At 42.4% G+C, this 11994-nt stretch overlaps 1 protein-coding gene across 13 annotated transcripts in view; it reads left to right on the top strand.

The window, feature by feature from the left end:
* The window catches only part of LOC109626366 (probable E3 ubiquitin-protein ligase HERC1), a 37320-nt gene extending 26655 nt beyond the window's left edge, over positions 1–10665 (top strand). For all 13 annotated transcript variants that reach the window (XM_069513545.1, XM_069513547.1, XM_069513546.1 and 10 more), the window contains 26 exons: positions 148–275; positions 516–743; positions 1208–1335; positions 1506–1705; positions 1948–2062; positions 2213–2341; positions 2450–2548; positions 2922–3095; positions 3200–3484; positions 3561–3626; positions 4113–4238; positions 4341–4479; positions 4653–4834; positions 4935–5090; positions 5223–5345; positions 5585–5687; positions 6049–6218; positions 6318–6456; positions 6547–6716; positions 6908–7077; positions 7513–7678; positions 7767–7843; positions 7937–8189; positions 8329–8481; positions 9739–10044; positions 10127–10665. In XM_069513545.1, the coding sequence (XP_069369646.1) occupies positions 148–275; positions 516–743; positions 1208–1335; positions 1506–1705; positions 1948–2062; positions 2213–2341; positions 2450–2548; positions 2922–3095; positions 3200–3484; positions 3561–3626; positions 4113–4238; positions 4341–4479; positions 4653–4834; positions 4935–5090; positions 5223–5345; positions 5585–5687; positions 6049–6218; positions 6318–6456; positions 6547–6716; positions 6908–7077; positions 7513–7678; positions 7767–7843; positions 7937–8189; positions 8329–8481; positions 9739–10044; positions 10127–10312 (4171 nt within the window). In that variant the 3' untranslated portion in view covers positions 10313–10665. The remainder of the gene's footprint in view (positions 1–147; positions 276–515; positions 744–1207; positions 1336–1505; positions 1706–1947; positions 2063–2212; positions 2342–2449; positions 2549–2921; positions 3096–3199; positions 3485–3560; positions 3627–4112; positions 4239–4340; positions 4480–4652; positions 4835–4934; positions 5091–5222; positions 5346–5584; positions 5688–6048; positions 6219–6317; positions 6457–6546; positions 6717–6907; positions 7078–7512; positions 7679–7766; positions 7844–7936; positions 8190–8328; positions 8482–9738; positions 10045–10126) is intronic.
* Positions 10666–11994: the final 1329 nt, after the last annotated feature.

The following is an 11994-nucleotide window of genomic DNA, read 5'->3' on the forward strand; positions in this document are numbered from 1 at the left end:
ATCCCTTATTGTTTATCTATCCTCTAACTCCCCAAACCTTTTTATTTGTAGGCAAAATATTTAAATAAGAAAGTCTTATATGCTTAAACTGAGAGACATCGATTTTAGCCTCTATTAAATTGTATTATTATTATTGTTTTTCTGCAGTAAGACAGACAGATCAAACAGTGAGACGCCTGGTAGATGTCATCACATGTCTCCTGTCTACTGGAGCACAGGAGGAAACTTCTTGGCTTCACTGGAAAACAAACAGATCAACATCATGACCATCAGGGGTCGGTTTATTCCTTCAATTAATTAGTATTCTATAAAAGTTTAAATTTAGACAGGCTTGTTATAATTGTGAAAACCTCATTGTTACCAAACTGAAATCTAACATAAGTCATGTTTCAAAACCTTAAAAACCCTTTTAAATAAGAATTTGTCATAAATCATTTTTCCACATGCACCCTACATAATTCATAATATTTTAAACCCTAGTTGCTGCAACCTGAATATTTCCTTTCGCTGTGCAGGCTCTCACTGTCACGTGGAGGCTCAAGTGTCCCGGGTCACAGCCCTTTGCTGGGCTCAGACCTTCAGCCTGTGGGTTCTTGAGCTGCCAGCGGGTGGTAAGAATAGACCTGCTGAAAGCCTGTTGTTGGGTCGGCTGGACGGGTCCCTCTGCTGGATCCAGGTCACGATGCAGGAAATAGAGCTGCAAGTGAAGAGCACTGAACTCACCCACTGCCACAGGAAGGAGGGTGAGGAAGCTGCTATAAACACTGTTATTACACACTATTACATACTTATTCAAATAGAATAGAACAATCGTGAACATAATCACATCACATGCACAAATATAAAGGGAAACATTACATTATAAGAGATTCAGAAAATATTTAAAATTGATTATGAACATATTGTTAAATGTGAAACAGTTTTCTCATTGAATTAAAATGTTTAAATATTGCTTTGAGGAGATGTGTTTGAATGGACACATCTGTGCTCACAAAATTTTGGTTTTGGACAGTGCCATGATAGCTGTTTCCCCTTGGTTCCAGCCTTTATGCTAAGTTAAGCCAATCAACTCTTGGCTCTAACCTTCATGTTTAGAATATATACCTGGGTGTGGTATCAATCTTGTGATCTGGTCTTGTAAAAGCAAACGTGCGTTTCTAAATGATATGAAACCATTAATGTAAAAGATTCCTCTCATTGCTTGTAGCTCCTCAATGTGTGGCCTGGCACAGTGAGGACAAACCATTTGCAGTGGGATATCCCAATGGAAAGATCCTTCTGGCCACGACTGAGACCTATGAGAATGAGCAGCCAGCAGTTCTGTCTGTCTTTCAGGTTTGTCTACAAGATTTAGTCTGGACTCATTTTAACTCTACTATGCTGAAGAGCGCTTCAAAAGAGACAAATAACTGCACCTTCTTCACACCCAACTGCATCTGTCACTCTGTTGTCTGAATAGAATAATTTGTTCTTACTGATCCTCTCCTCTTCCCCTCAATCTGCAGGACAGTGTGACTTCTCTAAAATGGGACCCCACGGGACACTTGCTGCTCTGTTTGGGCAGGTCGGAGGCGACAAAGATACTGGGACGCTCTGGTGGAACCTGGGTAACCCTGCACTCCCTCATTCACAGCAGTACCGTAAACATCGCAGAGTGGTGCCCACTCGCTGGCAGAGCACCTGAACCCAGGCTCATGATGGCTGCGTGAGTTTAAATCAAACTTTCTTCATAATCAGTCTCTGATTATTCTGCCCATTGTTTTAGACTATCACCAAAAAATCCAAAAACAAAAAACAATTGCCGTCTTCTAAAATCAGTTTTAGAGAAAGATGTACAAAGAATTAGTGAGAATCTGACTATATCGAATAATAGTTGCATGAAGGATTGTTAATTTTTTATGTGTGATCATTGTTGTCAATCCTGTTTTTATCTCCATCCTTCTACAGAGGTTGTCAGAATGGATCTGTGTATGTCTGGACACTGCCACAGGGGGGCACTGTTGTGTCTTTGTACAACCTACTGAACAACTCTCAAAGCCAAGAAAAAGACCATGATGTCAAGGTTAGTTTATGGAGCTCCTTTTACTGACCTAGTTCTACTAATATTATTAAATGAGGAAAATATTATCAAGATTTAATGCACCATCCATCAGCCATGTTATTCATAGTTCAAGCTCATTAAATCACTCGATTCTGTTCCTTTTTCCTGCAGGACAGTGCAAAGTGTGTGTTTGTTCTTCATGGACACATAACAGCCGTGAAGTCCCTCTCATTTTGCTCCAGTGGACTGACTCTGGTTTCTGGGGGGATCGGGGGGTTGCTTAACATCTGGTCCTTACAGGTCAGAAAACCAATTTCTTAGCTGAAGTCAGCACTAATCAACTTTTTAAGGATCTAAAATAAACATTTCACAAGTCTTATTTCAGGATTTCCTCTGTGTCTCTTTCAGGATGGTTCAATTTTACAAACTGTAACAGGATTGGGTTCAGTTGTTAGTACGACCTGGATACCAAGCTTGGGTATCGCTGCCTGCTTTGGGAGATCAAAGGTAATTTGGATCACTCCAAACTTATTGGAATAGTTCAACACACTTGTTTTACAGATATATACATAAGAAGATTGATTCCATTCTCATATCTGTCCATTTATGTGATTTACAGCTCGAAGTGGGTAATTTATTCTTTAATCAGTCATCTATAGAGCTCAAGACATTTGTATTTGGATAGACCAAGGTTAACTCTTCCCCCCTGTTTCTGTCTAAATGAACTACGACCTTGAAGTAGCCAAAATCTCAGTTTTCTTCATGCTCCCTGATAATAAAGTTTTGTTTCTATAACTCAGGCTTTTACGTAGTAGTCCGTTACTGAAACACTATTGAAAAAAAATGCCCAGTTGTTTTCTCTTTCCTGTTTCATTCCTAGGACGTTTTGTTGATCTGCTGCACCCCCGAATGGATGAGTCAGAATCACGTGCTACCTTCCTGTCGTATGGTTCTCAGAAGCCAGAACATCCTGGGTCTAAATCGGGCGCCTTGTTTGGCTGTGTTTCTGGAGAGGCTGCCGTTGCTGTTACAGGAGCAGTACAACCATGAGCGGGTCATTAATTAAACTTAATTTTCTGCTGATTATCCCTATCAGCAATGTTTGTGTCCATGTGAGCTTCCCCTCTGTCTAATTTCATCTTCCTTCCATCACTACAGACCCACGTGGCAGCAGGTGACCAGCTCGTCCACAGTGCCTTCCTGCAGAGCCTGGCCTCCATGGCTGTCGGTTTGTCCTTGGAGAAACACCTGTGCCGCCTCCCATGCCCTCCACACCACAGCGGCACTAACGCCAACTCCTGCCCCGCAGAGTGGAGCTGGCTCGCCACCTACGCCACCACTGTCCGCAGTGCCGAGGCTATCGCTAGCGGTACCGCTTTCCCAGAATCCTTCATTGTTTCAGAATTCCAGGAGGAGGAAGTCGGTGAAATTATTACTGCGCTGGTGAGTAGAGACAGACCTCTTTCTGCTACTGCTTTACTAGTGTGGACACCTATTGAGACACTTTTCTGTCTTTCAGGACAACAGCAAGTGGAGCTTCAGGATGGATGAACAGCTGATGTCTTGGGCAACCACCAGACCAGAGGTAACAGCTTAGTCATGTTTACAATTGTAATATATATATATATATATATATCTATATATATATAGATATATATATAAGCTATAACTTGACAAATGACAAAGGGAAAACACTCTACTAGCCAGTTAGCCAGTCGGTTGTTTTTTTCCTTTTCCACTTGCTTTGGTTTGCATTCGTCCCTCATAATGGACGATAATTCATTGCCATTCGCTGCATATTGTGAGTAAAACTTTAAATACATAACCTCATCCATCAACATCATTCTCCTCTGCATCAAGTACATTTTTATTGGCAATGATGGAGAAGACAACAACTCCCATAGTCCCATGCTGCTTCATGACGTTTTATACCCTCTTGTCTTGTAAAACACCTTGTTCAGCAACAGAGAAAACATACATATAGCTCTTTTTAATAGTTGCTTAATGAACTAGTATTTTCTTTTAGTTACAGCTGTATTTTAATTTCCATTTCACATGCTGTTTCTCTTAGGACTGGCAACAAGGAGGAAAGAGTGAGGTATACCTGTGGGGGAACGGGCGTTACGGACAGTTGGCAGGGATGGGAAACAACCTCATGATGCCAACTCTTGCACCGACTCTGTCACAGACACAACAGGTAACAACTTTTTCTCTCAGGACACAGACTTTGTCCTTCATTGCTGTGTTTTTTTTATAACATTTCTTTCTCCTTTTGTGTCCGCTTTTCACTGTCATCCAGGTTGTGTGTGGTCAGAACTGTACCTTCCTTTTACAGTCCAATGGGACTGTGTTAGCTGTCGGGGAAGGACAATATGGCAGACTGGGCCAGGGGAATTCTGATGATCTCTATGTCCCCACTATTATATTTGCTTTTCAAGGTACACTATTCATCAAGAGTCATATAACCCAAATCTGAGCTGATCTGCTTTTAGATCTTCATATTCCATTTTATTCACAGGACAAAAAAATATTTTAGTTTCAGTTACATTTGGTAGCATCCATTAATTATGATCTTTAGTTAATCTTTACTGACTTATTGTTTTGTGCACAGGGTATGTGGTAACACAGCTGGCGACGTCTTGTGGGTCCGATGGACACTCCATGGCCCTGACTGAGACCGGGGAGGTGTTCAGTTGGGGAGACGGAGATTTCGGCAAACTGGGGCACGGCAACAGCGAAAGGCAGAGGAGACCCAAACAGATAGAGGCCTTACAAGGAGAAGAGGTCGTTCAGGTAGAGCTACTGGATATTTTTGTGTTTTTATACTACAGTGTTAGAAGCATCAAGGAGGTTATTAGAAGTGAAATAATCATTTTTTTCTTTCTCTCTCTAGCTTGCTTGTGGGTTCCGGCACTCTGCCGTGGTAACAGCAGATGGGAAACTGTTCACCTTTGGCAGCGGTGAATCTGGCCGTCTGGGTCAAAGGTCAACATCCAACAAAATGCTGCCTGAACGAGTGGCAGCGCTAGAGGGATATCACGTGGGGCAGGTAAAAAATAGATCAGCATGTTTTTTATTATTAAACAAATGATTTTTTTATATTGTTGTTTCCACAGTGAAAAATAGAAGTAAAAAAAGTCACACTTTTATTAAACTAATTTAAGTTGGTGACGTTCCTCAGGTGTCATGTGGTCTCAACCACACTCTGGTGCTGTCCCAAGATGGTATGGTTGTGTGGGCATTTGGAGATGGAGACTACGGCAAATTAGGTACCGGTTCTTCTACAGCGAAATACTACCCACAGGTAAGTTAATGGTGACTAAGACTCAAACACAGGGTCCTCAAAAAACAAGGCACATTGTTCATGTAACCTGGTTACTTCCCTGGAGATTGTAGTGAGAATAACACATTCTTATTGATTTCTTTTTACATATCCATTGCTTTAACAGTTTATTTTAATGCAGTGCTTGTCCTCATGCATTTACAGGTGACTCTATAGTGCGTTGTAGATGAAATACTATGTCTGGTTGTTCCTATTTTCAGAAAGTGGAGCAGCTGTGCAACAAGGGAATTAAGAAGGTCTCTTGTGGAACTCAGTTTTCTGTGGCGTTGGCCTGTGACGGACATGTTTACACCTTTGGACAAGGTACAGCTCCATGTGTAACTGGAATTGAAGAATGTTTGAGAGTTTTCATGAATAAAAAGAGGAAAATGAAGCGTTTACTTTTTGAAATACCTCCAATTTAATATAATTGTTAAAACCCCCACTTTTTAAATTGCAAATTATTTGATTAGAAACTACTGAATTCATTATTTACTTCTAAAATGATTTGCATATTCTTGTTATAGTAAAGTAAGTCAATAATAAGTCAACAAATTTTAGTATTTTAGTCTTTGAGTTGTGGCTAATGTCATAGCATGCAACATTTCATGAAGTATACTTCACTATGATGTGATTTATGGACATGCAGTTAATGTTACTTGGCTTCTTCCTGTTTGTTCTTCAGAGCGTCTGATCGGTCTGCCGGACTCCATGCTGAAGAACAAATCCTGCCCTCAGGTGGTGCCGTCACTGGAGGGGCTCTTCATAGAAGACATTGCTGTGGGATGTGAACATGTCCTCGCTCTGTCTTCCACTGGAGACGTCTACGCCTGGGGCTGCAACAGTGAGGGACAGGTAACCGACACAATCAGATATAAATGAATACACTTGATTTCATTGCACAACACAAGCTCTCTACAGACTGCACTGTTGTCTTTTGTGTTTGCCTTCCAGCTTGGTCTTGGACACTCCAACCTATTGAAAGAGCCCACACTCATAACAGCCCTGCAAGGGAAGAACATCAGACAGATCTCTGCTGGCCGCTGCCACAGCTCAGCATGGACCACCCCCTCTACCTCGATGAAAAACTCAGGTACAGACCTGCATTATCTGAAAACAAGTATTGGAACTAATGAGCCCTGGGAGAGGATGCACATGGAACTTCTTTTTACTTAATCTCCAGGTGGCTCTGGAAATTTCCAGCTTGGCCTTCCCCAGTCAGTCCCTCCTCAGTACAACACCCTGAAAGACTGCAGCCCTGATGTCCTTAGCATGCGTCTCAGGGTCCTCTACCACTTTTCTGATCTTATGTACAAGTCCTGGAGGCTGCTCAACCTGGACTCCAAAAATCCGGTAACAATTTATTCTATCTTCTGCCTTTTTAATGCATTAAAAGAACAAAGGAAAAAAAACAAACATCAAATTCTTGCTGGTCGTAAAATAACTCCTGTTTGTTAGTCTTGTTTCCTCCACACTGTCATTCTGTCAGTGTGGCGCCTCATTCACCTCGTCTCATTTTATCACCTGTCCTTGCCTCTCTTCAGGTGTCCACTTCACGCTACAGTTCAGGGACGACAGCTATCATTCGGGGCGAGCTCCGAGGTCTCCTGTCACCCAAGGTCAACACTCTGCCTCTCGTGCGCTGCATCGGCAGAACAATGACCCAGGGCAAAACGTATGGGCCACAGATCACTGTGAAACGGATTTCCACAAGGTAAAGGTGACCATTATAATCAGCCGGTTGACCCCTGAAGACACACAGCTGTCTGTATGGTGGAAAAACAGCTGATGGAAAGGAAGGAGGGGGGGCATAACAACCTGCTGTATTCCCAGCTGGCCGCAGCTGTTGTTAAGCCCCTTTTCCACTGGTCAAAAAACCCACTAGCACTCACGTACAGCTGGCTTTTATCTGAAACGTGAATGCATACAATCAGCAAACGTGACACCCGGGTGAACGCACTCATTTGTCATTTCAAAACCAGCTAATTTCAGTGTAAAAGAGGTATTACTGAAATTTGAAGACATCTATCTGCCTCATTTGATGTTTTGCTCTCAAGTTTTCTTTAAAGCACCCTTTGAATGCAGCCATGTTTTTACATCTGTTAGTAATTGAAGATTGATGTCCCTTCTCTTACGCTCGACTTCACAGAGGTCGCTCCAGTAAGCCCATCTTTGTGCAGATCGCTAAGCAGGTAGTGAGCTTGAACCCTCTGGAGCTTCGGCTGCCGTCACGAGCCTGGAAGGTCAAGCTCATTGGAGAGGGAGCCGATGATGCCGGAGGAGTGTTTGACGACACCATCACTGAGATGTGCCAGGTAGGATGGAAACACACATAGAGAGTATACTGTAACGCAGTGTGTATATTCTAGTTTATGTACAAAGTGTTGATGATGTTGTCACCAGGAGTTGCAGTCTGGTGTGGTGGATCTCCTGATTCATACCCCCAACAGCTTTGCAGATGTGGGCAGTAACACTGACAGGTGCCTATTGTGTTTCTTCCTTTGATAAGCACCAATCAGAACTACACCCTTAAAGTACAACCTGATAATCTTAACATGTGTGTGTCCCTACAGGTTCCTGTTGAATCCAGCAGCACTATCAGAGGATCACATCGTCCAGTTTCGCTTTCTGGGAATCCTCATGGCTGTGGCCATTCGCACCAAGAAGCCTCTGGACTTGCATCTGGCCCCATTGGTGTGGAAACAGCTCTGCTCAATGCCACTGGGAGGGCCTGACCTTGAGGATGTCGACCTGCTCACCTACCGCACCCTCCAAGGCATCCTTCATCTAGAAAACAGTGGAATCACAGAGGATAATTTCCATGTGGTGAGATATTAAGCAATATGATTTATTGAGTTTATTACCATTCCTGTATATCTTCAAAGACGAAAGACACTTAAGTGACATTATAATCTCTTATTTGTTTGTATCATTCCTTCCATCCTGCATCATCTCCTGTCTGAAGATGATCCCGCTGGACTCGTTCGTGGCCCACAGTGCTGATGGAAGGCTGGTACCTGTGGTTCCTGGGGGTCAAAACATATCCCTCACCTTTGCCAACCGGACTGAATATGTGGAGAGAGCTCTGGACTACAGAGTGCATGAGATGGATTCACAGGTTTGAAGGGCTGAAGTGTTGAAGAATGATTTGGGTTTATTTAGCAGAGCTGGTAGAAATATCAGTTTATATTCTGCATGTAAACGTCTACATATTTACACATTAGGGAATACTGATATCTTTAGTATACACATAAGTTATGTACTAAGTCTACACCATGTGTCAGTTGCTCTCCGTTCACGCCGCCCTGCGTAAACCTTTGTGGTTTGCTTTGACTCTCAAGGTCAAAAGCAGCAGTAATAAAAACTGACCAGCAGCAAATCATTGAGCCAGCCTATTGATGTGCAGTATGTTTCCCTGCCAATGCACCTACAGTTTGTTTACACTGATGAAACTAACAAGGCTGAGGCGTCTGAATGCAGTGTAACTGGGACATTCACTTGTTTGCTTAAAATGCAGAAAACAAAATTATAATCATCCTCTTTTCACTGGGATGAAGAACTTGATGATATTTAATTGACAAATACACCTGTCAGTCAAAATAAAATCAATCTGAGAGAATTTTGATAATAAATTCATCGTTTAAGTAATTTTTAAGTAAAAAGTCTTAATATTTAATACTAAAATATGAACCGACAGTATGAAATATGAATATCTTTTTTTATTGTAGATTGGGTTCTGAGGAAATATGTTGGTTATTTTTATATTTTTATAAATTTTTATTTATATTTATTATTTATTTTTTATATATATTTTTTGATAAATTATTAAAGGATACATATGCTTTTTCAGTTTTCTTCCCTTTAGCATGTTCTGCAGTTAAAAAGGCCACAGTAAAGGGAGCTCGCCAACAGACAACACTGATCCTGAAGCTCATGAAACGCCTCTTCAGGAGTCACAATGCCTCACATTTGCATATGTCTGGCCTAGCAGCTAGTCTGGCTCTAACACCTCGAACAAAGCCAGGTATAGTAAAGAGCGGAGGCCGACCTTAACTACATGAGCTGGAGGTGGTTGACCAATCACAACAAAGCTGGCCAATCAGAGCAGACTGCGATTTGTCATGAAGGGGGGCTAAAAGAGCAAGGAGCTAAAACCAAGTGTTTCAGACAGACACGATGTCCACACAGGCTGTATAATAATACAGATACAGTACAACACACATGGTGTGTATTTCTCTTCCATTTTGAACATTCACTCTGCCACCAGTTTCCATTAGCGCTCACTACACAGTTGCTCCTGTTTGTTGTCTGTGTTGTTGCTGCTTTCATCTCGGTGGATGAAGAATCAAAGCTGACGCCGTTCTGTTGTGTGCAGGTGGCCGCTGTCAGAGAGGGCATGTCCACCATCATCCCGGTGCCCCTCCTCTCCCTCCTCACGGCGCTGCAGCTGGAACAGCTGGTCTGCGGCCTGCCGGAGGTCTCTGTTGAGATGCTGAAGAAGCTGGTGCGCTACCGTGACATCACCGACAGCCACCAGCTCATTGGCTGGTTTTGGCAGAGCTTGGAGGAGTTCACCAACGAGGAGAGGGTGCTGTTCCTGCGCTTCGTCTCTGGCAGGTCCAGGTTGCCGTCCAACCCGGCCGATATCGCGCAGAAGTTCCAAATCATCAAGGTTGACAGGGTAAGGTCACTGCTAAAGAGGGTAACAAGCCTCTTTATTTGAATGAATACTAAAAAAAATTCCTCCTTATCATCTCATCCAGCCCGTCAACGGCCTCCCTACGGCTCAGACCTGCTTCTTCCTGCTCCGCCTGCCCCCGTACACCAGTCAGGCCATTCTCGCCGAGCGGCTGCGTTACTCCATCCACAACTGCCCCTCCATCGACATGGACAACTACATGCTGACCCACAACACCGACCCAGTGGACAGCTCCGACACCGAGGACTGAGGCAGACAGCTGCGGCTCACAGGGTGATGAATGTATCTTCTCTCCGATGCCATGCACATTATGCACTGAACACAGAGTTTTATTGGCCAAACCTGTACGGTAGTGTACTGTTTATATGTCCGTTGGTTTCAAGACGTGTGTAGTTTTGATTTTACGACTGTGAAAGATGTAATTATCGCAGAGCTTACTCTGAATCAAAACGACAGGGATCCGGAGTAAGATTTCAAATAAATATAGGCGACTAAGCCACAATAAAGAGTTAATGTGCCTGTTTGTTTGAAAATATGTAATAATTTAATGAGCTGCCATACATAGGCAGTGTTATTGTAAAATAAAGAGTGTTTAAATAAGGATGTTGTTGTACTGTGGTCAACATTTCTGCAGTAGTTACTGCCTCCGCCAAGAGAGTTATGTGTTCGCCCGTCTGTTTGTATCTGGTTTGGTTTGAAAGCAAGATTAAGCTAAAACTACTGAACAGATTGCTGCAAAACTTGGAAGTTTGTCAGGATGCAGCATTGGTCAGGTCAATACAATATGATGCAGTTTATTGTTCCAGTGTTTCTCCAGCGTTAAAGCCCAAGACATTTAATAGTTGTGGTCAAATAAGCCACAATCAAATTTAATGTTAGAGGAATAATTTATTGGTATCTTTACTGATTTGATCAGTCAAAAACAAATCTGCCTTACCTGGAGAGCGCCTGGCAACAGGAGCCAACTGATGCTACTAAATCCTGATTGGTGCATGGAAGTACATGGCACCAGAGCCACAACCAGTTTCAAACCAGCGATAAGAGCACAGATGAATGAACACAAATAGAGAAGTAAATCATGTGGAAAAAATAATATAGTTTGTATTAAGAAGCTGATTGAGAAAAAAAGGTTTTCTGGGCCTTCTGGGCTTTTTATGACATTTCTATGTATGGCTACGCTCCACATATTAAAGCCAAACAACACACACAAATCAACAGCTGTCCTTATTACAAAGCCAGGATCTTAATGCAGCTCCCCTGAGTCCAGTGTTGTCCTGAGTCAGCAGCGCTGTTGAGTCTGCAATTTGTCTGTGCCAGTGAGAGGTGCGTCTGCTGTGACCTTATTACCCATCTGTTTTCCCCGTGTGCGGTGGCGTCGGCCAATAAGAGCTCAATTCGACCTGCAGTCAGCAGCCCTGCAGCTGAGAGAGGGAGACTTCTGCATGTAGAGACCTCGCCAGGTATATAAATATAACATCCATCCATCAGTTTGACAAGAGCACACATTCAGAAAGGAGGCAAAGATTAACCAAAAAAAAACATTGCTTCTGATATTAGTTGCAGTTTTATTATCATTACTACTACTACAATTTTTATTATTATTTTTAAATCTACTTTAGGTTTCTTTGCAAAAAAGAATATATAATAATATTAACCTGAAAAGAACCCACGCCTCCACTTTCTCTTCTTAGTCCTCAGAACTGTATACATACAGGGGCGGATCCAGGGGGGGCACTGATTGGCCCCTGTCCTGTCAGCTGCCTTTAATTTTTAATAACATTGAATTTTAATAACAATATAAACAATAAATAGGAATGTTTATATGCAATAATGTGTGGCTTTGCACAAAGCTAGAGGGCTAACAGTAAATAGGAATAATTTCAATGGGCACCTTACTGAATCAAGGATTGTGTACGGATGTTGACCATATAA

This window comes from Paralichthys olivaceus, chromosome 18 (genome assembly GCF_024713975.1).
Source record: "Paralichthys olivaceus isolate ysfri-2021 chromosome 18, ASM2471397v2, whole genome shotgun sequence".
NCBI lineage: Eukaryota > Metazoa > Chordata > Actinopteri > Pleuronectiformes > Paralichthyidae > Paralichthys > Paralichthys olivaceus.